Genomic DNA, 24,292 nt, shown 5'->3' with positions numbered 1-24,292 from the left:
AAGACACTGCCATCAAGTCCCGTCATTCCAGCGTGTTGACGGAAGCTGATGGGTAGAGTAGGCCAGCGGCAGTAGCGCTACTCACCGCGACATGCAAATCTCTCGCTCGTAGTATCGTCCCAGGCGCGATCTCGTCTTTAGCCAAGCGCGCAGACGTTGTCGATGTCGATACCGACAGCTTCCTTGGCGACGGCGACTGCATCGGCGCCGACATGCGCCAGTTGGGACAGCCCTGAGACCTGCCGGGTGCTACCACCGGCCGGTCCCACGTTTTTTTAATATGTATTTTAGCTTGCGATTTGTATGGTGGATACTTTTTTGAGTATTTTATGACGTTGAATATATATATTACTAGTACACGGTAGAAGCTGGCGGACCAAAATCGAATTTGATCCGAGGTCGCAGCATGCTCGCCTGGATACCCTGGCAGTACGCGTGGCGCGTCGCCTGGTACGCGACGGCCATGACGACGACGCTCCTCGCGCTCCTCATCACAGTCGGCGATGTCGTGCTCACGTGGGCGGCGCGGCGCTATGGCGTCCTGTACGTCGACAAGCGCATTCGCATCTCGTGGTCGATGCTACATGGGACGCTCACGATCGAGCACGTTGCGCTCGCATCGGCGCTGCGCCCGATGGTCGGCCCGATGCTGGGCCTGCCGGCCGACGCGCTCGTGACCCGCATCCGCCGCCTCGAGCTCTGCTTTCCGTGGCTCTCGATGCTCGTGTGCCTCGTGCGCCAGCGCGATTCGCGCCTGCCATTGCGCGTCGGGCTCTTCCTCGACGGCCTGCACATCGAGCTGCTCATGGACAGCGCGCGCAAGTGGCGATGGAAGCAACCCGAGAACAAGGCCCGCTTTGACGCCGACGTGGAAGTCGCCAAGAGCAACCGGCTCGCGCTCCTCGAATGGTGGACGTCGACGATCCTCGCCAAGCTCGCGCACTTCCAAAAACCGGTATCGACGGCCTCCAACGAGTACACGCTTCTCGCAGGTGTCTGGGGCGAGTCTCTCGACACGACGTTGCAGCGCCTGTCCTGGCCGTTGGCGGCCATCGACGCGGTCCTCGGCAGCGTTGCGCTTGGCGTGACCAACGTCTGTCTCGTCGCGCGCCCACCGCCGTGTGCATATGCGCACAACACCACTCTCACGCTGCAGCTCGAGGGTCTCACGCTCTCGGCCACGCACGATGGCGATCGTCCGAGCATGGACGCGCGGCAGTTGGAGCTCACGGGCTTGAGCCTCCGCACGGCCGCCGACGCGACCGACGAGGCCGCCGCGATCGAGCATCCGATGCTGGCGCCGTTGGCGCTCGTATTGCGCCTCCAGATGCCTCCGATGCTCCAGGGACTCCACCACGCCCCCAAGGACGTGCTCGTTGCCGTCGACCTCTCGCCGATGCGCCTCGATGTGGTGCCCGACCAGATCCAGACGCTGCTCGATGTGCTCCGGCCGCGCACCGAGTACGGCATCTGGCTCGCCCAAGCGGCGGCGCACGATGAAGCGGCGTGCAATGTGATGACCGAGGCCATGCGCGACGCGTACATTGCCGACTACCGCGCCAAGCATACGCCCGAGACCCGGCCGTGGTACGTCCGCCTACAGCATCGATCGCGTGACGCGGCAGCGGCGACCGCGCGGGCCCGCCGGCTCGCCGAGACGGAAGCCAACACGCTGGCCACAGACATCCTTGTGCTGCGGCAGCTGGCGCTCGGGTGGTCGGTTCCGTCGTTTGGCGACGCGTTGCCGCGGATCCCCGACGAGCTCAAGGCGGCGACGGACTTGACCAAGTTTATCGAGACGCCGCTCGAGCACTACAACCCGGCCCTTGCCGTGCCGTCGGTGCTAGCCGCGCTGCAGCTCTCGCTGACGTGGCCACGCCTGGTGGTGAGCGTGTGGGCGTCGCCGTCGTCGCCGCTTTTGCGCGTGAGCTTGGACCAGCTGCATCTCTCGCTGCGGCAGTCGATGCAACCGATCGCCGTCGACCGCCGCCAGCTCGAGCTGGACCTTGTGCTGGCGTCCTTTGGCGTCGACGACACGCGGCAGTCGCCCACGAATGCATACCCGCACCTGCTGGGGCGCAACCCCGACTGTGAGAACATGCTCTCGCTGCAGTACACGGTCGACGGCACGGCGGCCACGGTCGGGCTCACGCTCGCGAGCTTCTCGGTGCTCGTGATCCTCCTCCCGTTCTTTGACGCGCAGAGCGCCTTTGCCGATGCGCTTGCAGACGACGAAGAGACGCTCGTGTGGCGCGACGCCGACGACATTGTGGCGACGCCAACCGCGCTTGTGGTGTACGAGGTCGATGCGCCCAAGACGGTCGACCCGTCGCTGTTCGGGCGCACGGAGCTCACGGCCGCCATCAATGTCAAGGGCGTCGAGGTGTGTCTCCTCGGCGACCCGTCGACGCACCTCTCGCACCAGCTCGCGTTCACGTCCGATGTCGCTGTCGCCGTGAAAAGCACCAAGTACGCCGAGTCGATCCAGCTGACCATGATTGACGTCGCGCTCCAGCCGTGCAAGATTGTGCTGACGGACGACGGCCTCGACGTGACGCTCCCCGGTCTCCGCACGCTTCTCGAACTCGAAGGCGACGGCGTCGACTTGGAGTTGAACTACGAGCTCCAGTTTGCCCACAGTGAGCCGTCGACACGCCGCCTGGCACCGACGCACAGCAGCTCGACGCGCGCCAAAGGCAAGTGGGGCCTCCTCCAGTCGGCCGTCAAGGACGCCAAGATCACGGACGACCCCTCGCTCATGGGCAAGACGCTCGTGCTGCCGTCGGCCACTGGGCCGCGCGTCGACGCCACGCGCTTGCTCGCGATGAAGGTGTCGGACTTTGCTCTCAACGTATCAAAAGACGACATTGGGCTCTTTGCAGCGATCCAAGCGCGTGTCGGCGCGGCCCGGATCGCCAGCGACGCCGACGTGGCGGCCACGGCGGCCCGCGATGCGCGTATTCAGAGCCAGCGGGCCGCGCGTCTCGAAGCTGCCAAGATGGCCCGGCTCCAACGCCAGTTTATGCTGCTCGACAAGGACGGCGGCGGCACGTTGGACCACGACGAGATTTTCGGGCTCCTCGAAGCGCTGGTCAAGGACCTTGGCCTGACGTTGGATGAGATGAAGGCGTGCGAGACGGCGCTGCTCAACATGGTGGACGCCGACCGCAGTGGCGACATTTCGTTTGAAGAATTTCAAGCCGCTGTGGACCGCGACACGATCCACTATAGCATGCTGCACCAAGGGTCGCTGCCGTTGACGGGCGCCGAGTACATCCACCCGAAGCTCAACCGCAGCCACGTGCCGTCGATCAACCCGAGTACCGGCAAAGCGACGCATTTGGCCGAGAATGCGCGCTTGATGGTGTTTTGGACCAAGTACGTCGAGCAAACCGGCGCGACGACAAGCTCGCTGAACGGGCAGTCGCCGCGCGTTGTCCAGCTCAAGATGGTGCGGACGTTCAAGTCGTACGAGTTTGCCCAAGAAGCATGGACGCGGCTCGTCAACCCAGGTCTGGCCAAGCCGTCGGAGCAGAGTCCGTGGCTGCTGTTGCCGTCGCATGTCATGGGCGAGGGCGCGGCGGCCTTTGAAGGGCTCTTCAACCAGCATGCGAGCTCGGTCGCCACGTCCATCGCGCAGCTCGAAGCCGCCGAAGCAACGACGACAAAGACAAGCTTTGAGCAGACGCCCGTGTTTGTGTTGACGTCGGTCGCAACGTCGTTTGGCGGCTTTTACTTTCGGGTCGTCGACAGTCTGTTGCCGGCGCACGTCCCGGCGCTCGAGCTCGCATTTGAGGAGGTCAAGATCCACGGCGACTGCCGTATGTACGAAGGTAACGCCGATGCTGCCAAGCGCGCGCTCAACGTCGGCACGGGCAGCCTCTGCGGGTCGATCTACTGCAAGTACTACAACACGAGAGCGCGTCAGCTCGAGCCGTTCATCGAGTACTACCCGCTCCGCGCGGTGCTCAAGAAGGAAGTGGGCGGCGACTTGGCGTGCTACGTGGTCTCGGACCAGTACCTCCACATCAACTTGACGTCGGCGTTTATGGACGCGGTCAACGCGACGACAGCGGCGTTCTACGAGTCGGACGTGGTCGGGTCGAAAGAGCGCGAGCACGTCAAGGTGCTTGGCGGTCTCTGCTGGATGCATAACCAGCTGGGGTCGTCGCTGACGTACGTGATTGATCTCTCGGGCGAGTCGCGTCAGGAGCTGTCGGACCCGATGGAGCTGCACCATGACGAGTACCGTGTGTGCAAGCTTAAGGAAGAGGAGACCGCGATGAAGGGCGAGCTCCAGGACAACATGAAGGAGAAGGAGATGCGCAAAGCCTTCCGGGACGCCGACGCCGACCAGAGCGGCGAGCTCGAAGCGCAGGAAGTCCGAAGTGTGCTCCAAAGCGTCCTCAAGTCGTACGCGTCGCTCTCGGACGCCGACCTCGAAGACCAAGTCGCAGCGTTCATGGCGCTCGCCGATACCGACAACTCGGGGCAAGTGAGCTGGAAGGAGTTTCAGGTCGCTTTGGCCAAGACGCGCGTCATGACGCAGCGCACACTGCGGCTTGAGGTGCCCGGATACGAGCCGATCTATGGGATTCCGCTGGACGTGCTCGGCCAAGACTTGATCCTGGACCTCGTGCCAATGATTCTGGACGCGCCCTTCGACGACGACGAGGCCAAGTACGAGGCTGCGGTCACGTACCTCAACCAAGACGACCCGTCGCAGGACGACATTACGCGTGCGATCTATTTGCTCAAGCAGCTGCCCCCGACGTTCAAGTGGACAGCCTCGTATCTCTCGACGTATGGCGCGTCGTACCTGCCGCGGCTGCTCGCCGTGCACATTAGCGTTGACTCGACGTACGGCATGACGGTGAGCGTGTCGACGGCCGAGTGCATTCGCAACGCGACGTCCAAGCTCACGCAGATTGTCTTGTTCAACGATGACGGCGACGTGTCGTGGCACAATCCCGCGCAAGCCAACGACGAGCGCTTTTATGAGGTCCAAGGGCAGTCGCTCCTCCGCATTCCGCTGCCGCTGCTCGAGCACGGGTCGTTTGCGATCCGCCAGGTCGGTGAAGTCGAGTGGAGCAATGCGCTGCCGCTGTCGGTGACGCCCGGTCGGTCCTCTGCGTCCCCCGTGTCCAACTACTTGGACATTGACGGACAGCCCACGACGATCGAGTGCAGCAAGGGCACGTGGGCCATCCACCTCTTGCCGCAGCTCGTGGTGCAAAACACTCTGCCGTGCGACGTCGAGTACCAGATCGTACAAGCCGCAGACGTGCCCGGCCTCGAGCTGCCGCCGTCGCTGCGTCTGACGCTGCCGCCGTCGGGGCGCCGGCTCTCGCTCGCCTCGAACGCGTCGATTGGGTCGCTAGCGTCGATGCAGTCGTCGCGCTCGATGACGGCGCCAAAGTCGTCGACGAAGAAGCCCAAGAAGTTCAAAGACCCGGAGTCGGCAGTCCTTGTACCCTGGTTTGCTTGTGTGAACGACGTCAACGCTCGCTGCGGACGTATCGAGAGCGGCCGATCGATGCAGATCTCGGGGCTCAACCTCGACGAGTCGGCGTACATGCGGGTGCGCTTGGCGGTGCCTGGCGACGCGCCGGCGTCCCGTCACTGGTCGGCGCCATTCCCGGTGCGCGTGCAGCTGCCAAAGAAGGCGTACGCTTCGTCGGCCGACATTTGCGTGGCGCCCGGCGAGGACGCGCCGACGGTGCGTGTCGCGCACTCGTGGGACAGTGTCCGGACAGTCGATCTTTTTGCGCCGTACTGGGTCCAGAACCACTCGGGGCTCGAGCTCAAGCTCAAGGTGCACCACGGCAGCTTTTGCTCGACAGACGGCCACATGGCGTACTTTGGCGACCACTTTGACCAAGTGCCACTGCTGCTGTGTGCGCCAGAGAAGGCGAGCTTGTCGCTGCAGCCGTTCGCCGAGACGCCGCCAAAGCACGACCACCAGTCGGGCCTTGCGACCCACGTACGCAAGTACCTTCCGGATTTCAAGCGCGTACCGTTCTCCGAGTCGATCGACTTGGCCGCCGTCGGCACGCGGGCGCAGGTGTCGTGCGGCCTCACGGCGTGCGTCCTTGGCTACGAAATCCTCGCGGCGCCAGGGCAGTTCCAGCACACGAAGATTCTCCGGCTCGTACCGCGCTTCGTCATCAAGAACGACGTCGGGCGGCCATTGCAGCTGACGCCGCTCACGCTGCATAAGGGCGCGCCGTCGCAGCTGCCGGTGGAAACGGCCAAGATCAACGTCGGCCTCAAGCCCGAGAGCGCGCTCATCGTGTACAAGTTTGTCGGCAAGGACAGTCATGTACCCGGCGTGCGTCTCCGCGACGCTCTACTGGCCCCGCCGACGCTGACGGAACCCGGGCCGTGGGGACCGTCGCTGCCGCTAGCCGAGAAATCGGTCGCGAGCATGTGGCTCCGGGGTCCGCTGAGCGACGCGCCGATCGTCGAGCTCGACGTGCAGCCCGACGGCCTCTCGACCTTTGTGACGCTGCGCGACCGGACACGGACTCCGGAGCTTCGCATCGAGAACCGGTCGACGCAGTATGCGATCCGGTACGCGCAGCTCGGGGTCAAGCACGCGGAAGAGATTGTGCTGCCGCCGCGGTCGTGGCACTCGTACGCGTGGGACATGCCGATTGGCAAGGACGTTAGGCTCAAGGTGTTTGTCGGCTCGTCGCGCGTCCCGGTGCTCGTGGAAATGCAGTCGGTGCACCGACTCGAGCGCCTGACGCCGGACGACGGCCACATCTATCTGCACGGCGAGGTGTACATTGACGGTACGACGCGCGTCTTGGCGGTCGGCGACGGACCTGTCTACCACCACGACCGGCGCACGCTCGTGCCCGACGCTATGTTTGCGATGGCGCTCGAAGTCGGCTTGCACGGCCTCGGCGTGACGATCGTCGACCAGACGCCGCGCGAGATCATGAACATAACGATGGAAGGCCTGCGCATGCTGTCGCCGGCGCACTCGCACAGCACAACGTACGAGCTGCATCATTTGCAGCTGGACGACATGACGCCGCATACCATGTACCCGATCTTTTTGGCGCCAATCGATTCGGGGTTCAACAGCCACAAGCGCGAAGGCTGGCGCGCCGAGCATGGCGAGCATCCGTGGCTGCATCTCGTCATTGACTCGTACTATGACGGCGACATGCTCATCGTCGACGAACTCTCGGCCTGTATTGGCTCGCTGGCGCTCAAGATCAACTTGGACTATGCGCTGCACGTGCTCGACATCTTTTACAGTCTCTTTTGGCCGCCGCAGACTTACGACGAGGTCGTCGCGGCCGGGATCGCGGCCGCGGCCGAGCTCTTGGCGCACCGCGTGGCGTGGCCGGACCCGTCGACGCTCGGCCAAAACATGTATGTGCGCGCGTGCACCGTGTCGTCGTACGTCTTGCAACTCGTTTTCAACTCGGACCCGGACGCGGCCGACTCGTACTTGCTCTCGCTGCTTGGCAATACGGCCGGAAGCATCCTCGGCGGCATTGCGCACGTCACACCGGAGTTTGCGATCCATCCGCTCATCATGGCCGACAAGTTTGTGTACAAGGACGATTTGATGTACAATATCATCCTCTGGGACTGCCTCGTCGGCAACATGCTCGGCCAGTGGTACAAGGTGGTCGGCAGTCTCGAGCTCATGGGCGACCCGGTCGGGCTCTTCAACGAGATTACGGACGGCATTGCGCTCGCCGCGCGCCAAACGAAGCGCGACTTCAAGGGCGAGTCGGACAAGAAGGGCCAAGGCGCGGTCATCCTCATGCAGACGCTTGTCGGCGCGCCGTCGGATGCGATCGGGAAGGCAGCGAATGGCTTTGGCGACATTTTGAAAAAGGCCACGTACTCGAAGAACCAAGAGGCCGACCACGAGCCACGCCACGTACCCGAAGGCTTGCTGCAAGGCGGTGTGCTGCTCGGCAAATCGCTCGCAAACGGCGTGTCGGGCCTCGTGACCAAGCCCATGCAAGGTGCCAAGGACGACGGGTTCAAGGGGTTTGCCAAGGGCGTCGGCCAAGGCACGTTGGGGCTTGTCGCGTCGCCGTTCATTGGCACGCTCGGCGTCATCGAGAAGCTCTCGCAGAGCGTCCACAACACGACGCACCTCATGGACGACAAGGACTTTGATGGCACGCGGCGCATTGCCCGCAAGCTCGAGTCGGCGCCGCTCAAGTCGCTCTCGGAGTCCAACATCATTTCCGAGATGGAAGTGCGCATCGATCGCGTCACGGGGCTTGCGATGAACTACAGCGTCCAAGTCTATGTACAGCTGGTCGAGCTCGATGGCGACGGCGTCCCAAGCCGCCTCGTCGACAAGTTTAAGACGGACACGCTGCGCAACACGGCGGCGCCGCGCTTCGACCAGTCGCGCGTGGTCGACGTGACGTCGGTGGACATGGCGCTCCTCTTTGTCGTCGCCCACAAGCGCAAGCCGATCCCAAAGAAGATTCTCGGCACGCTGACGCTGTCAATTGAAGACGTGTACAAGCACTTTCATGCGATGCCGTCCCGCTTCAAGTCGAGTGCGCTCGTCAAGGAGAAACTCAAGTCGCGCAAGGTCCACGGCGGCAGTCTCTTTACGGCCGTCGTCGTTGGCAACGACGACGCCGACGCCAAGTCTTCGAAGAAGAAGAAGAAGAAGAAGGTACCGACGTCGACGTCGACGACTGCACCCGTCTCTTCCGAGCCGGCGTGGGAAGCGACGTTCAACCGGGCAAGCACATTGGGCAGTGAGATGCTGCTTGCGGACGCCAAGGACGACCGCGGCAGCACCGAGTCGGAGACCAAGAGCGCGGCACCGATCACGGAGCCGCTGGCGTTCGACTTGGTTGCCGACGAGGGCAAGCCCAAGATTTGGCTCGACATCAAGTACCTCAACTCGATGCGGACCTAGTAGGAGACGCTTTGGTGGCGCGCGGGATTGCACTTCGCGTTGCAAGGCAAGTAATAGAACATTGTGATATATAGAAACGACCTTAGTTGAGGAAATCGTCATGTCCTTGATACCGGCGTCGGAGGGACATTCGAAACTAGTGCTTCCCATACAGTTGATGCGGTGCCATCACGCCCGACGTGGGGATCTTGGTGCGTCCTTTGACCACCGAAGAAGCAGCGTCCACTGTCGCAGCTTGTTGCCTCGTCACGTGCCAAGGAGCAGCAACCATGAACGTCACATCGTGGTTGTAGATATAAGAAATAGCAGTCGAATTCACATCTTAAATACAGGCGCTCACGTCTCGCAGGCCTCTCGCAGCTCGTCCATGACGGTGTCGCACTCGATCACTTGGTACCAGAGGTCCATACGCTTGAAGTCGTCGGCGTACGCGTTGAGCGCCGACAGAATGTCATCGAGCAGCGGCAGCCATTGACAAACCTCAGAGGGTTTGGCCGCCACGACGCTGCGGATCGTCTTGAGTCGCTTCAAGTAGATGGCCCCGGTCGTCATGTCGAGGCCGTACATGGTCGCATGGTGCACGAGTCGCTCGAGGTTGTCGAGAAGCCAGAAGTACTCGGACAAGAGGAGGTTCGAGCCTGTGAGGAGGAGGCTCTTGGAGAGACTGCGCTTGGAGAGCCGCGAGCGCGATGGCTGGCGCGAGAGGTTGGACTTGGTCACAGCAGTCTTGGACTCGTACACGTGGGCTTCGAACGGCTCTGCCGCACAGACGCTCAATAGCGATGAGAGAAAGCTAATCGTAAAGCCGACCGCGAGCGTGAGCGTCATGCTAAAGGTCGTGTGTGAAGAAGGGTCGATTGGGGTCTGGTCGCTGCGTGGCATTCGGGTGCTGCGCGATATCGCGCCAAGATGGAAATGCTTGAAGATCACCGATCCATCTCGGGCGGCGAGGAGACAGCCACCACCAGATGGCGCCAAACTATTATTTCATCCCACAACATAGACAACGTCGTCTTTGTATCGGGTACGCAGCGATCAGCAATATAATTGCTGGACGCGCCCCCACTCTGCACACGGGACACGGAGCGGCTGAGGCAAAGTGCAAAGTGGCGGTGGCGGAGACGACAAGTTGTCCGTGTAGCGACCGCGAAGGACATCGACACCGCGTAGCTCCTCGGGCGATGCGATACGATCGGTGGATGAGACCAACCGTTGCTTTTGGACGCCGCCCACCGTGGTATCTCGGCTCAAACTCAAGGGTGCATATCGCAGCGAGATTTGAGAAATGTGGCGTCAATGTCAATGGCCCGAAGACCACGAGACCGACATGCCGACAGCACATTGTATGCATCGTACACTGTACGGTCGGACGTACCGGTAGCCGCGACTCCCGCTACTGATCGGCGGCGCTACCGGTGCATGGTCACGACCGCCTCGGTTGCGAGTCATGGGTCGAACCAGACTCGGCAAACGTTGAAGCGCACGGCTGATCGCAGGCGAGTGAGTTTTCGGAACCCGTCGCGCATCAAGGCGCGCATGTCGCAGGTAGTATCTTCTTCGACACGCAACGACGTACACTTTTTGTTCGAGATACCAATATATATATTTGGACGTGTTTCGCGTTATCTTCATTATTACACAAAGACTTCGCATACGTAGAGACTAGCAATCTCCTTCTTCTTCATTCGCTCACCGGTCCGTGGCTGCGCAGGCGGCGGCGCGGGGTTACCAATATGACTAGCCTTTATAGCGACGACGCGCGCTCGACACAGCGCTGTGCGATGGCCGCCGCGTCCGCCGCTTGCGATTCGTTGTGCGGTCCGTGGAGCTACCGCCCAGCGTGTTGCAGTCGAAATGAAGCGTGAGGTGCGTACCGTTGCCAGTGCCGCCGCGAGGCACGCGCCATGGACCCGCTTGCGCGTGAGCAAGGCGTAGTACCGGCGCTCGGTGCTGGCCGTGTCGCCGCCGTAGCCCGCGATAAGGCGCTGCTGCAAAGCGGCTTCAACGTCGTTGTTTAACGAGCCGCTCTCGAGGCCCGAGGCCATCGTCGGGTTGCCAAAACTAGCAAAGAGGACCTGCGCGACGGTCAGTACCCCGGGGCATGCAATCTGCTTGAACGTGTCTTGGGGCAAAACGTGTTGGATAACGAACGTTGGCGCGCTTCCATCAAGATTCCAGTCCGGTGTACACGTCGCCTCAATGAGAAGCGTCGTCGGAATGCTCGTCGGACACGGACGTCCAAAGGTCCTACGCACCAACACAGTGCTGGAAGCCGATATGGACGATGGTACGTACGTCCTGGAGGCTGCCACTTGACATACATTGGTCCCCAAACACGCAGCTTGGACTTCATCGATGGCCGACGTCGAGCACCCGGCGGCGGTGTTGCCAAAAAATGCAGCGTCGATTCGATGGACGTGGTATGCGGTGGGGCACGCAAGCCGCATGAACGAAGAGGCAGGCGCCGAGGCGGCGACAGCGACGGCGCTTGGTCCATTTCCACAAAGAAACTGAACACCAAGTCGTTTGTATACTGTCGGGCACGGGTCGCCAAAGAGACTACAATATGTGAGATCGAGTTGAGAAGAGACGTGTACCTGTTGCTTGCGCGGAGTGTAAAAGCGTGTTGCCCCAGTGTCGTGCGCGATACAACCGACATACTGCTCTCAGCGCTGCACGATCCAAGGGCAAATGTGACAGGCGCATTCGGTGGCGCGGTGGGGGCCACCGTGTACGTCGGCGGTGGTACAGGCGTCGGTGCGGGCGTTGGTGCAGGCGTCGGTGCAGGAGTTGATGCAGGCGTCGGTGCAGGCGTTGGTGCAGGAGTTGGTGCAGGAGTTAATGCAGGAGTTGATGCAGGCGTCGGTGTCGGTGTCGTTGTTGGTGCAGGCGATGGCGATGGCGCATCTGACGTAGGGGCATCTGACGTTGGGGCAGCTGGTGCCTTGGTTGGTAGTGACGTGGTAGGTTCAGGGCTCGACGGAGCAGAAGACGCCGGAGTACTAGATGGTGTTGCTGGCTCGATGGAGCTTGTCACAGGTGGAGGCCCTAGCGATGTCGCTATTGGCGCCGCTGTTGATGGCGTCGCGATCGGCTCCAGCGACGGCGTTTGAGAGGTCGAGGGTGGTGGCGCTGGTGGCTCTGTTACCACTGGCAACGTCGTCACCGCAAGTGTCGCGGGTGGATCGCTGGACGGTGCGGGCGTCGTCATCGTGACGACTGGAGTGGGCGTCGGGTCCGGTATCGACGGCTCGGCCGGTAACGTTGTCGGTGGAGGCGTCGACGAGCTTGGTGATGCAGTCGCCGGTGCCGGGGTTGGTATACGTGACGGCTCTGTGGGTTCGGAAGTTGTAGTTTCTGGTGTCGGCGCCCACGATATTGGGATCGGTGGTGGCACTAGCGTTGACGGAAGTTCAGACGGTGACGGCAGTATCGTCACCAATGGCGACGGTGTTGTTGACGGATACGCAATGTTTGTGCTCGTACTTGGTGGTGCGCTCGTTTCCATTGGGGCTGTCGATATCGGTGGCGTAGTCTCGACAATTAGCATCGCTGTTGTCGGCGCAGCTGACGTCGAAATTGTCGGTGGTGGCGTCGCACTTGGACTCATTGTTGCATCGGGAGACGCCGTCGGGGCCGCAGTTTCGACGGGCGCAGTCGTCGACGGAGAAGTGGATAACGTCGATGGCAACGTCGTTGTCGACGCGACGGCCGTGCTTGCCGGTGCAACACTCGTGACCCCTGGAAGCGTCGTTGGCGGTGGTGCATTCGAGCTTCCCGAACCCGATGGCGGTCCAATGCTCGCCGATGGTGCCGGTACTGGGACTGTAGGTGACGGCTCATCGCTCGATGTGGTCATTGCTGGGGTCGACGGCACGGGCGTCGTCGTCTGAAAATCGCCACTAGTGGGAATGCTAGTGAGCGCACTTGGCACTGGCGTCAGATCGGTGCCATCAACTGGCGGCGTTGTTATGACGCTCGGTGCAGTTGTGTTTTCACCCGAGTTGGGCGGCGGTGTCGATACGGGAGCTGTCGTGTCTGGTAGCAGCGTTGGGCGATTTGTCGATGGCGATGAGGGCATCGTCGTCGATGGGGCAGTGGTATCGTTATCCGACGGAGTGCTCGTTGTTGGTGACGGCACCATAGTGGCGTCGTCCAGTGTCGGTGTCGGCGTCGCAGTCACCAGTACCGGTGCTGTCGATACATCGACGGGCGGCGCATCGGTCAATATCGTGGACGTTGGCGTCGGCGATAGCGACAAACTCGCCATCGTTGTTGGCACCGGTTCTGTTGTCGCGGTCGGTGTCGGACGTAATGTCACTGGAGCCGGCGTCGGCGTCATTGACACCGATGGACTCGTCGTCATGCATGTCGTTTGGACCACATAGGCAATGGCTTGAACGTCGTCGATGCCGAGCGTTGCAGTCGGTGGCAGCTACCGACGCCGTCAACACCGATCATCTATAGCCTTACGCTACACTACCTGAGCAATTGTGGTGTTGGTGCAGTTCCACAGCTTTTCAAAGAACGCTGCGGTTGCGTCGACCAACACCATCGACGCGTTCGCGGCCGTGGCTTCGGCGATCGCAGTCACCTTTTGCTGCACGACAAAGCCAAGGATCGCCGTGCGGGTCAAGCGCGGCAGCGTCGAAGCATTGCTTCCGGGCACCGATGGTGGCACAAGGACGACCGGCGGCGCCGTCGCCGGCGTACGCGCACAGTTGGCTTGCAATTGCGTCAGGCCTTGGGTCCAGTTGTAGTCCACAGGATGCTGCATCTCGCCGAGCTAGATGGCGTGGGGTTATACCAAGGGCTAGGTATTGCTGTACCAAGAAACACATACCTGCTTGTAGCCGATCGCAAGGCACGTCAAGAGCTTGTCGAACGCGTCGGTCACGGACGTGGCGAAATTCGCCGACGCTACTTGTGCTTGGAAGCGCGCAATGGCTTCGTCGCGCCGCAAGGCTGCTACTTTCTCATTCAAGACGTCGACCGGCGTCGATGCCTCGAGCCGGACAGCGGAAGGAGCCGTGGGTGAATGCGCCATGAAGTACAGACAGCCGAGGCCAGCAAGTGCGACGCACGTGAGCAGGCCGAGGTGGTGGTGGCGGCACTTGGCTGCATTGTCCGGACGCCGCGAAGCTACCGGTAATGGGGGCAGGCTAGTACCGTAGCCCGAGAATAGCGTTGGCATGTTAGATGTCGATGCACGCTGACTCGGTCAACAGCGACGGACTGTTTCAAATCGGATCTTGGAAGATCGCAATACGGTTTTGCTTGGACGCTCGAAAATGTTATTTCTAATGCATTACGCAACGCATAAAACACTTGAGAATAACTCATTTCAACGCACAAAAGACTTGGAGGTTTGTGGCCGAGGCAACAGCGAGCCCGTGCAGAGACAACGAGCAAGCGAGACTGCCATCGTACGACCCATTTCATGTCCTTGGTTCATGTATGCAGGTGCGATCTCGACACCGAAAGTTGTTGATCAACTAAGTTATTTGCTATGCAAAAGTACACCTTGGTTTATAAACGCTTTGTTTGTAGCTTTTCCTAGTTTCGGAGCTGCTGCCACGAGCGTCTCTATGACAGTCCATACATGATCCCAACCAAATATCTCGTAAGCATTCGAGTAGCAGCGTCAATATGTCATACAAAAGCGATGACAATATGCTTTTATGGTTGGCTGCCTCGTGAGGGTGGCCGTGGCACGACTGCGCCTGACGCTGGCCGTAATCGCTTGGCGGCGCGGTGCGCGGAGGCGTCGTGTGGCAGCGCGCCGCCAATGGCCGTGCGCACCACTGCTACGCTGCGCTCAAACTGGTCCTTCATCTCGTCGACTTCGCGTGTCTTTTCGTCCAAGGCCACTTGGAGCTGCAGGAATGCGTCACGCTCTTCAAGGACGCAGTCCAACGCACGCTTGTGCGAGGCTGGCGTACTCAATTCTGCTCGCAGGTTGTCGATGGCTCGAGCCGCGTCGTCCAGCGCAGCGTGCACAGAACGTACTTGCGCCGAATTCAGGTCCGGAGCAGCAAGCACTCGCTGGCAGACGCGCTTGGCGTCGACTTCAGCCTTCTCGTCCATGATCCGCTCCATCTCGTCGTCATGCTCGCGTTCAATGGTCACGGCAACATCCCTCACGCCTCCGTTGCGGCCATGGCGGCGGCAACGGAGGCGGCGGATTGGACAAAATGATTCCGATTCTGACATTTTGATTGGACGAATGAATCGACCCTTTCCCGCGTGGCACGCCAAGAGCACAGTTCGTCCATAGCTTGCTGCGGTATGCCCGGCAAGAAGCTTGCAGTGCAGCGTAGGCAAGAGAGCAAGTCAACGTTCCTACGAATACGCCTTACGCGGCGTCGATACTGCCAGCATAAAAGCTGCTTGCCAAGTCCTACGCACGCTGAACGGGTGGTGCCAAGGCGAGACTATCGAGCGCATGCAATTGCGATCTACCTTTGCTTCGACGAGCACGGAACAAAGGAAACGAGCGGTCTTCTAACTTCACACGGGAAGCAACGCCAAAGCCGCCGAGAGCTTGTCGAGCCAGCATAGGCGGTTGATGCCTGTACTATCCGGATACGACGATCGGCATTCGGAGATTTGGCCATTGAAGCGGCCATGGCGGGCGACGACTTGTCGTTGGACGCGACCGGGCTCATGCTCCTCGCTGTCCTGAGGCCGCATTACCAAAGCAGCCACCTTCTTGTCGCGATGGCCGTCGATCGCATGAAGGACGAGCGCGACGATGCGCGAGACGAGCGCGATGACGCCGTGGCTGCGCGCGACGAGAGCTTGGCACGTGCGCGCCAGGCCAAGCACGCGCTTGAGACGCTGCGCGCCGAGTTTACAGAGTCGCGATATGCCTCTCGCCAGCGAGAACTAGCGCGCATCACGACGGAGGGCGACGACCTGCATGCGCGCATCGCTGCGCTGGAAGCCAAGAAGCTCGCAATGACAATGGAGATCGCAGCCGTGCGTAGGAAGTACGAGCCACGCCTGGAGGCTGTGCGCGCGGCATTGCGTGGAGCAAGTGCGCCGCCGTCAACCAGCGATACGCCGCCGCGACGAGACGCACCTGAGCCCTCGTCTACCGAGGGTGCAGAAGAAGAACGTGCTGAGATCGTGCCGTCGCGCGTGAGCGACGATGATGGCGCATCATCGATCGACGACGAAGAGCACCGCCGGCCGTTAAAGCGTTGTCGCATCGTTCCCAACTCGACAGTTAATGTCTAATACACGTTGCTAGACAAGTTCATAGCTTGTGGGCTAGCATAGCAAACGACTGGCCCCACCACCTTGATACTCGCTGTAGTCGCAAGAGGTCATTTGCGTTGAAATGCGAGACGGACCTTTGCTCAACTCAATGCATACCAAATTGAGGTTGGTCACCATATTTGCAATTGAGAATGCGCAATGCCAGGACGTCGAAACAAAATAGGGATCGGCTCCCACATCCTTCAGCGTTCAATGCGACGATCATCCTCGCGCGCTCAAAGCTCGTCCATCGACGCCAATTCTCGTGGACTACGCTTGCTGGACGAGCGACCGCAGACCCTGTGCTACGCGGAGGGCGTGCCACGACAGGCCGCAAAAAACACTCTTTTTGCCAAATCCAAACGACGTATTCGGTTGTATTTTCGCCAATAGAAACGCTCTGTGTCTTTTTCACGAGCCAATCATTAGTCAAGTAACCGGACAACGCAATATGGACGACGAGGACATGGTCATCATCGCCGCAGTGGCCGCCGCCGCGGCCTATGTCATCGGCGAGAGCGACCACGAGGAAGAGATGGAGCAGATCAGGCAGGAGAAGGCCCACGTGGACTTGAAGCGCAAGCAAGCAGAGCGCGTCCACAGAGAAGCGCTGGCAACCCGCGACCACGCCGTCGCTCGGCTCACGTCCGGGACGCTGGACGCTGCAATCCGAGCCATCCAGGAACTTCAAGCTGAAATCCAGACGCCGGAGGCATACCAGCTTGATTGCGACCGGGTTTTGAAGGAGCGCGACGACCTTTTGCAGCGCGCTGAGCAGCTGGAAGTAGCCCTTCGCGACAAGAATCGCGAGATCGACGACATGACGATCGAGTACGAGCAGCGCTTGGGCGTCGTGCGCTCCGTCGTTGGAAGCGCGCAACGGCGTATGAACGACCCGAGTCCCGGCGCGCCTCGACAGGCCAAGCGACTACGGCCGGCGCCGGCCTCGACCAATGCAGTGCCCATCTCGCAAATTGGCCGAACTTCAGTCGCTGTAAATGATTTTTGATATATTTATTCAACCTCGCAGTACGATGCAGCTATCACTGAGATGAACGGCGGCAATGCTCGTGGCTCACTGCAGGAGCCATTGGCCCTGGACGTGGCGACGTGCGTGACCGTCTATCGGCGCCTGGTGTGCCCTTGTCTCGAATGTTGTCCCCGCCCACCAAGTCGAGCTAGAATCACCTTGTCGCTTGACGATTGCAAAAATCTCAGCTCTCCAAAATACCAAATACGACTCCACGAGAATCGGCACTGCCATTTATCTCTCAGCTCGTATCGCAGTATTGTATTGCATTGATCCAGTGCATGCTGGTGAACTCAAAACGTAGTATGAATACACCACCAAATGCCATGACCAAATGCGAGCGTGTCCTGGACCATGACCGTCGCAACATCGCGTCTGTCCAGTCGGAGTGGCTCTTGGAAGACGCAAGCGAGGCCGACTACAGCTCCTCATACGTCGACACTAACTCGCTGCTTTGCGCCGTCTACAGTTGATCATGTAGTCGACTTTAGTAGTACTTCTACCAAACCAGACACAACATTTACTAGTATGTATTTGCTACTTTCAAGACCTAGCTTCTCTAGGTCTTGAAAGTAGCAAAGACATACTAGTAAATGTTGTGTCTGGTTTGGTCAAGCCATGCCTTGCCGATGCAAGCGTGTATCGCTGGAGAGTCTCAGCTCACAATCTGCCTTCGTGGCGTCACCCAATACAACTGCCTGCTTCCTGGGAGATGGCTAGCCCCTCGCTGCGTTGTTTGTGTTGCAGCGCGGAAACCACCACCGAATCTGCCCACCGTCGCAAGCCTCTTTGATCACGCGGCGTCGCTGGCAACAGCCGTTGCACCGTTCACCGACGTGTGCCATTTATAAAACGTAAAGCTACGAAAGCTTTTTGCGTCCTACAGAGCAAACTATCTGATCTTAGTCCGCACGACGTGCGCAATATGTGTCGAAACAAAACACACATATATTGATTAACAATAGCAAGCGCCTTGGATCTACAGTGTATGGATGCGAGATGGACGCGGGGATGAGCCCGCGCTGGTGGGCGCTGGCGCTGGCCGGAAGCGCTTGGCGGCCGGGGTCTCCGTCTCGGCGGCTACGGGGGATGGCTGTGGCGCAGCTGCCGGCGGCAGGACACCGACGCCGCTCGTCGCCATGCGTACAAGCGTCAAACGGTGCTCGTACTGGTTCTTGATCGCGATCGCCTCTTGGCTCTTCTCGTGCAGCGCGGCCTCGAGGTCGCGGACCCGCTGCGCAGCGTCGTCGCGCTCTTTGGTGATGCGGTCCAACTCGCGCTTCCTGGACGCATGCGTGGGCGTGTTGATGCTTGCGCGTAGGTCGGCAATGGCCTTGGTCGCGGCGCCGAGCGCGCTCTGTACGGATGCGGCCCGCTCCGAGCATTGAACGCTCGCGGCGAGGGCCTTGTCCCGGGCAGCCTTGGCCTTCTTGCACTTGACGACTGCATCCTGCTTCTTCTGCAGCGCCTCTTCGATCTCTTCTTCGTTGATGGCCGCCGTCGCCTCCAAGCTCTCGGCCATTGTGCTCAACGCGTTGAGCATGCCGTCCATGCTGCCCGGATGTCTTGACTCAGTTTGCGATGATGTCTCTGCCACCTCTATCCGGTCGTCGCATCTGGGATCATCCGGATATACGTTGATTGGATTGGCTGAAACGAATACGATTGGCGAAGCCGATTGGACAATCAAAGGCTCCATGTTCCCAATGCCATGCATGGCACCGTCTTGGCTCAGTCGCAAGAGATGCACACAGTGTCCTCAAACCTTCCGGTTGAGCAAGGTGGCCACTAGACGCATGTCTGTATCGTGTACGCGTGCAAGGACGGCTACCGAAAATGCCCATGTTAATCTCCGAGAGCATCAGAGTGCAACCAAAGACATGCTCTCTTTCAACTACGGAAAATGGCCCATAGCTCATGCTTGTGGAGTTGAATGGACCTTTGCGAAAAGAAGTGGCAGTCGTTTGTCATTTGTATTTGTAGCGAGATCGATAGAACGACGTCCAACACCTAATTTGCAACAGTCTGTAGCCAACAAGGTATTGGCCAAAATCCAAAATGCAGTTTACAAAAATTTATACAAATGCGTTGAATTCAGCCTTTTGCTAGGGCAAAGCATCGACTCGCATGCGGTACATCGTCGCCCCGAACGCCTGGATGTTAAAGGGCGGGCGGGTCGGAGACTACGAGTCGCCGCTTGGCTGGCCGTGGGGCAGCCTCTTCACGTGACGTGCGCAGAGCAAGGCGTTGCGCGGTGCCTTGGTGAGCTGGGGCTGGCGCTGTGCCCTGGCGAGCTGGGGCTGGCGCTGTGCTCTGGCTTGCGGGTGCGGCTCGCGGGGCAATTAGGTTGTTGGTGATGGACCGCACCCACCGGACGGGTGTGGCGTTGGCGGCTTGCTGGTCGGCAGGAAGTAGCTGGCGCATGGCTTCCAGTCGGCCTATGTAATGCTGGCGAACATCCACGATGTCGCTCGTGGACTGGTGGAGCGAGGCTTCGAGCGCTTGGACGCGCAGCTTGAGGTCGTTCCGCTCTTTCGTAACAGCGTCCAGCTCGCGCTTCAGAGACGTCGACGCGTAGCCTTTGGCTGCTGTAGCTTTCAACGCCTCGACCTCCTTCTTTGCGGTCGCCGCTCGGGCGCGGTTGCGGTCGCGGGACTCGATCGCTGCTTGGAGCTCCGTTTCGAGCCGCTCGACCTATTCTTCGTGCTCGCCTTCCATCTCCGTCACTTTTGCGGCGAACACGATCAAGGTGTTGCGCAGCGCGTTGTGCGCTTGCTGCTCCACGAGGTACTCGTCGAAGTAGTCGTGCATGCTCAACCGTGACGGCAACAGAGCTGACGGCAATGTGATGATGAGGTTCGGGGTTATCCGTATGAGCTATCCGTATGTGCCATGGATATCCGTAAGAAGACATGCATTCCTTGGACGTGGCAGATTTCTCGTGGAAATCACACACTCCGACGACAAATATTCAGAACTATTACGATGAATACTGTAGCGAGTTCGCGTTGAACCGAATCGTCGTGCTGGATAGCGCACTTTCGTTCACCGCGCGGGTGATACGCGATTAGGAACCCTTTGGTGAAAATGATTGGCCGAAATACCCAACGTTACCGCGTGCGATTGGACAATTTTCTAATTTTTAGTTCCCGCCCACAAGAACGATCTTGAAGCATGAATGATGTTTGTCTTGGCTCATAAGTGGGTCGTGGGGCAAAAGAGGAGGCGCGCTACCACCCAACTAGAGCTCATCCAAAGCCGCTACTTTTATTAAATATTTTCATCCACACTCCCGAGGGACGCGCACCAATTATTTTTTCGAGGTGAAGAGGACGCCATTCACTCGTAAATTCAACAAAACACTTTCACCCAAAAAGCAAGTACGAAAAAGCAATGTTCAATGAGTTACACTGCCGAAGGTGGCTCTGTAATGGGTTCTGGCCGCTTAGTCGATAGACTAGCAGACGTATTGCGCGAGGACGCAGCGTCGGCATTGGGCCCGTCTTGAAGCTGCACTGCGCTACTCGCTGGTCGCCCGGCACCTGTTGACGAAGCCTCTTGCCGCGCTTTCTTGGGAAAAGGTCCATTGATCGCGCTGTACACGCTTTCGAGGCGAGCTGTATACTCTCGCCGCATTGCGTCGGCCTGGCCTGTCAGCTGCTGCACCTCGGCCTCAAGCACATCGGCACGCCGTTTGAGAGCGTCACGCTCATTTGCGACGAGCTCCATCTCGCCCTTGAGAGCTCCGTGCGCCGACGCGTCAAAGTCGGCTTGCAGCGCCGCCAGCGTCTTGGCCATGGCCGTCGCCCGCGACTCGGCGCGGTAGCCGGCAGCTTTCGCATTCTTGCGCTCTCTGCGAAGGCTCTCGCCTTCCGCTTCGTAGTCGTTTCTCGCCTGAAGGCCCAGGATGGCCAAGGCCACCATACTTCGGGGCACGTTCGGCTTTCGCACCATCAACGCCACCGCGGTCTCTAGCGCGTCCATGCCCAAACTGCAAATTGGCCAGCGTATCCGGATGACCGTGGGTAATCCGGAAACGACAGTATTTGCTTCGCTCACTTCACTCGATTTGGGTCTTGCACGGGATAGGTTTAGGGCAGGGCTGGGTTTAGGGTAAACATTTGAAACTACCCGCCACAGCTCGAAGACGTCAATACGGCAAGAGGCAATAAGCCATCAGGACGCGAGTCTTAACCCAAACTTCTGATCAATAAGTACTCATGTCCACACCACCAAACTTCAAGAAGAGGAAGAAGGAAGCCCCTGGTTCAATAGCCCTTTTGGACCGTTCGCATCAGCTACCGTACGTCGAATGTGTTAAGTACACTTTTGTACTATATCTAATTTTAGAGTGATTTGATCGATAGATAGATAAGAGCTGTCAACAAGGAATAAACAAAAAACTTGTGTTACGGAAGGAGGCACGAAAGAATGAGCTCTTTCCGGTCCACGGGCGACGCGACAAGCGATTCGAGCAGCACGATGCGACACGCCGTCTTGAGGTTAGGCACTTGCTCGCTAAACGCGCACGCGGTCGCGTACACGGCCTCGGCCTGCGCCGGCGCCAGTTTGTGCATGAGCTCGGCCTCGCATCGGCGGGTGAGATCCCACGTTGCCAGTCGGATGCTGCACGTGAGAAGCTCCAAGAGCTCGTCGACCGTCGAGGCCTATGTCGCCAGAGCTAACTTCCTGTCAATTTTTCGTGTTCTTTGTACCTGGCGCCAGCGTCGCGTATACAGGTACGAGATGGCATCGTGCACTATCTCCATTCTGCACGCCAGCGTCAGCTGGTCCTGCGTCTCAAAATGACGTTGCAGGTGCGTCGACTGCGCCGCCAGCACCGCGCGGTGGCATCGAAGGCTCCCGCCGTCACAGTCGACCACATTGACATCCGAGAGCCACGCGCTCGCTAGCAAGTCGCCCATATCGGCAGCGCGCCAGGCTTCTTGGAGCGCTACACACTAGTATTGAATATAACGTGGATGTGTGCGTCCATACCTTGCATCTCGGTCGCAGTCTTGTCGGGGATCGTCGTCAGCAAAGCGCCGCGCAGCGGATCCCACGCGTCGTCCAGAGACCACTCGTGCCAATGAACCAGGCTCCACACGCATAGCGCCTCGAGTGGTCGCACGAGAAGCTCGTTGGCGAGGAAGAGCAGCTCCCATAGCGCCTCTGCCGACGTGGCCTGCAGCGCCGCCACGTTTGGCGCGTACACGAGGCTCACAAAGAGGTCAAGCACGTGACATGGCGCGCAGACGCTGTACGAGGCGACACCGGACGACGCCCACGAGCCCGCCCAAAGCGCTCGCAGCACGGGACTCCGACCGACGAGAATGGCTTGGTGGACTTGGATGTGGTGGGTGCCATCCAGCGTCGACAAGACGCCGTCGGTCGGCGCATGTGACGCATATACTGTGTACGGAGCCAGTAGCGTCGAGGGCGGTGGCTGCTGGGACGCGTGGTGGGCCTTGATAAAGTCGATGCAGGCGACGTCGACCGCGCACTCAAAGCCCATGAGCACTTCGACGCATGCGTAGTCGTTGCGCATGAGTGCAAGCAAGAGCGGCGACCGCAGCTGCCGGTCGCGTTCGTTCGGGTACCCGCCATGCTTGAGCAGTGACCGGAGGCACTCGCTGCGGCCGAGCTGCACCGCGAGGACAACCGGTGTCACGAAATGGGCGTTCTCGATCAAGAGCAACTTCTTTCCGGCGACTGCGAGGACCTTCTCGAGGCAAGCAACGTGGTCGAAGCGCACGGCCAGATGCAAAAGCGAGTCGCCATGGACCTTGTCTGTTTGGTGCAGAGCAAATGCTGGCGCGATCGGAAGCACGAGCGAGAGACTGGCGACGTACCCGCTGGAGACGCTGAGCTGCAGCGGCGAGAGCAGCGTCGCATCGGAGGTGTAGCCGTGGACGAGCACCATCTCGACGAGTGCTGAGAACGGCATCGCAAGGTACAACGCTGTTTGTAGCGAGTGGTCGTGGACAGAAGCGTTGGCGCCGGCGTGAAGGAGACAGCTGACCACGTCCACACTATCCCGCGACGGTGCGGCGACGGCTGCGACGATGGCGACGAGCAACGGCGTCTCGCGGCTTTTGTTGCGCGCTTCAAGCTTGCTCTTGGAGAGCAACGCGCGTAGTGCGTGTATTGACAAGGCGCTACCATATTTGGATGTGCCTATGGACGCTATCCATATGAACCTACCGACACGCGTGGTGCAGCGGCGTGTTGCCCTTCTTGTCGACGGCCAAAGCGTCCGCGCCGTGCTGCAAGAGAAATTTGATCGTGTCCACGTGTCCATACTGCGCCGCAACGTGCAATGGTGTTTGCTTCTTCCGATCGCGTGACGCGAGGCCGTCCGAGGCGACCGCGTGGAGGCAGTCGAGTACCTACCGACCATATATTGTTTCAATATGGACGCAGCATGGAGGTGCTGACTTGAATATGGCCACGCATGGCCGCAAGGTGCCATATACTGCACTTGTCGTCATCACGCTCGTCCCACAGCAGCAGCGGTCGGTGCTGGCTCAAGTACGTATGGATCACGTCAAGGTTGGCACGGGTTATCGTGGGTGCTGCAAACATTGGCCAAATCACGGCGCGCCACTCGGTCCGCATCGCAGTCGCGTGCGTCGACGCGGCGTGCGTCGATGCAGCGGGCAGTGGCACAGCGACGCGCGTTGTCGTCTTGGGCCGACTCCATTCGCTGGACGCATACTCGCCTTCGTAGGTTGTGACATCACCGCGCACTTTGGACTGCGCAGCAAGCTCGATGAAATACCCTGGACGACGGCTCACCTTTGTTGTCGACGCAGATTCTGGTGCAGAATCTGGTGTCAGTGCAGAATCTGAGGTCTGCGTAGCGTCTGGTGTTGGCGCTTTGATTGAATGTGGCAAAGACGCGTCTTCACAATGGTTTGGCTGCTGCATTGGCTGGTCGTTGGGTGCGGCAGACGTGGTGCGTATGCGCTCGCGCCAGAGCTGGGCCTTGGATGGTTTTACCTTCTTCGTCTTCTTGCGCTCGTCCTTGGCTTCTAAGGGCTCTAAAGGCGAGCTTTCGATAGCGGCGGGTTCTGGTG

At 59.9% G+C, this 24,292-nt stretch overlaps 9 protein-coding genes across 10 annotated transcripts; 3 read left to right on the top strand and 6 right to left on the bottom strand.

The window, feature by feature from the left end:
- The first annotated feature begins 393 nt into the window (after positions 1–393).
- SDRG_15631 (hypothetical protein) lies at positions 394–9,015 on the top strand. Its single transcript, XM_008621810.1, has one exon. It carries the CDS (start codon positions 407–409, stop codon positions 8,918–8,920), a length of 8,514 nt encoding a protein of 2,837 aa, XP_008620032.1. The 5' UTR covers positions 394–406; the 3' UTR covers positions 8,921–9,015.
- Positions 9,016–9,199: 184 nt separating this feature from the next.
- Positions 9,200–9,998, bottom strand: SDRG_15630 (hypothetical protein). The gene has a single exon (XM_008621809.1). The coding sequence runs from the start codon at positions 9,800–9,802 to the stop codon at positions 9,257–9,259; it is 546 nt and encodes a 181-aa protein (XP_008620031.1). The 5' UTR covers positions 9,803–9,998; the 3' UTR covers positions 9,200–9,256.
- A 666-nt stretch (positions 9,999–10,664) lies between these two features.
- Positions 10,665–14,114, bottom strand: SDRG_15629 (hypothetical protein; the record flags this gene model as incomplete). The annotated part of the gene is made up of 5 exons (XM_008621808.1): positions 10,665–10,748; positions 10,795–11,167; positions 13,036–13,355; positions 13,404–13,706; positions 13,764–14,114. The coding sequence occupies 5 exons, from the start codon at positions 14,112–14,114 to the stop codon at positions 10,665–10,667; spliced, it is 1,431 nt and encodes a 476-aa protein (XP_008620030.1).
- A 441-nt stretch (positions 14,115–14,555) lies between these two features.
- On the bottom strand, positions 14,556–15,099 carry SDRG_15628 (hypothetical protein). The gene has a single exon (XM_008621807.1). The coding sequence runs from the start codon at positions 15,017–15,019 to the stop codon at positions 14,600–14,602; it is 420 nt and encodes a 139-aa protein (XP_008620029.1). The 5' UTR covers positions 15,020–15,099; the 3' UTR covers positions 14,556–14,599.
- A 429-nt stretch (positions 15,100–15,528) lies between these two features.
- SDRG_15627 (hypothetical protein) lies at positions 15,529–16,208 on the top strand. The gene has a single exon (XM_008621806.1). The coding sequence runs from the start codon at positions 15,548–15,550 to the stop codon at positions 16,160–16,162; it is 615 nt and encodes a 204-aa protein (XP_008620028.1). The 5' UTR covers positions 15,529–15,547; the 3' UTR covers positions 16,163–16,208.
- A 414-nt stretch (positions 16,209–16,622) lies between these two features.
- On the top strand, positions 16,623–17,446 carry SDRG_15626 (hypothetical protein). The gene has a single exon (XM_008621805.1). It carries the CDS (start codon positions 16,635–16,637, stop codon positions 17,190–17,192), a length of 558 nt encoding a protein of 185 aa, XP_008620027.1. The 5' UTR covers positions 16,623–16,634; the 3' UTR covers positions 17,193–17,446.
- A 551-nt stretch (positions 17,447–17,997) lies between these two features.
- SDRG_15625 (hypothetical protein) lies at positions 17,998–18,805 on the bottom strand. The gene has a single exon (XM_008621804.1). It carries the CDS (start codon positions 18,763–18,765, stop codon positions 18,193–18,195), a length of 573 nt encoding a protein of 190 aa, XP_008620026.1. The 5' UTR covers positions 18,766–18,805; the 3' UTR covers positions 17,998–18,192.
- Positions 18,806–19,396: 591 nt separating this feature from the next.
- On the bottom strand, positions 19,397–21,197 carry SDRG_15624 (hypothetical protein; the record flags this gene model as incomplete). The annotated part of the gene is made up of 4 exons (XM_008621803.1): positions 19,397–19,526; positions 19,576–19,907; positions 19,956–20,047; positions 20,756–21,197. The coding sequence occupies 4 exons, from the start codon at positions 21,195–21,197 to the stop codon at positions 19,397–19,399; spliced, it is 996 nt and encodes a 331-aa protein (XP_008620025.1).
- A 405-nt stretch (positions 21,198–21,602) lies between these two features.
- On the bottom strand, positions 21,603–24,292 carry SDRG_15623. Of its 2 annotated transcripts, XM_008621801.1 has the most exons (6): positions 24,012–24,292; positions 23,652–23,969; positions 23,418–23,602; positions 22,212–23,371; positions 21,929–22,167; positions 21,623–21,880 (listed from the first exon to the last, which is right to left on the bottom strand). In XM_008621801.1, the coding sequence occupies exons 1-6, from the start codon at positions 24,141–24,143 to the stop codon at positions 21,623–21,625; spliced, it is 2,292 nt and encodes a 763-aa protein (XP_008620023.1). In that variant the 5' UTR covers positions 24,144–24,292. The 2 variants fall into 2 exon arrangements, with proteins under 2 accessions (XP_008620024.1, XP_008620023.1); XM_008621802.1 differs by having other exon boundaries at positions 21,603–21,880; positions 23,652–24,292.

This window comes from Saprolegnia diclina, assembly GCF_000281045.1.
Source record: "Saprolegnia diclina VS20 unplaced genomic scaffold supercont1.97, whole genome shotgun sequence".
Taxonomy (NCBI): domain Eukaryota; phylum Oomycota; class Saprolegniomycetes; order Saprolegniales; family Saprolegniaceae; genus Saprolegnia; species Saprolegnia diclina.
The sequence above is the reverse complement of the archived record's forward strand: the minus strand, read 5'-3'. Positions and strand labels throughout refer to the sequence as shown.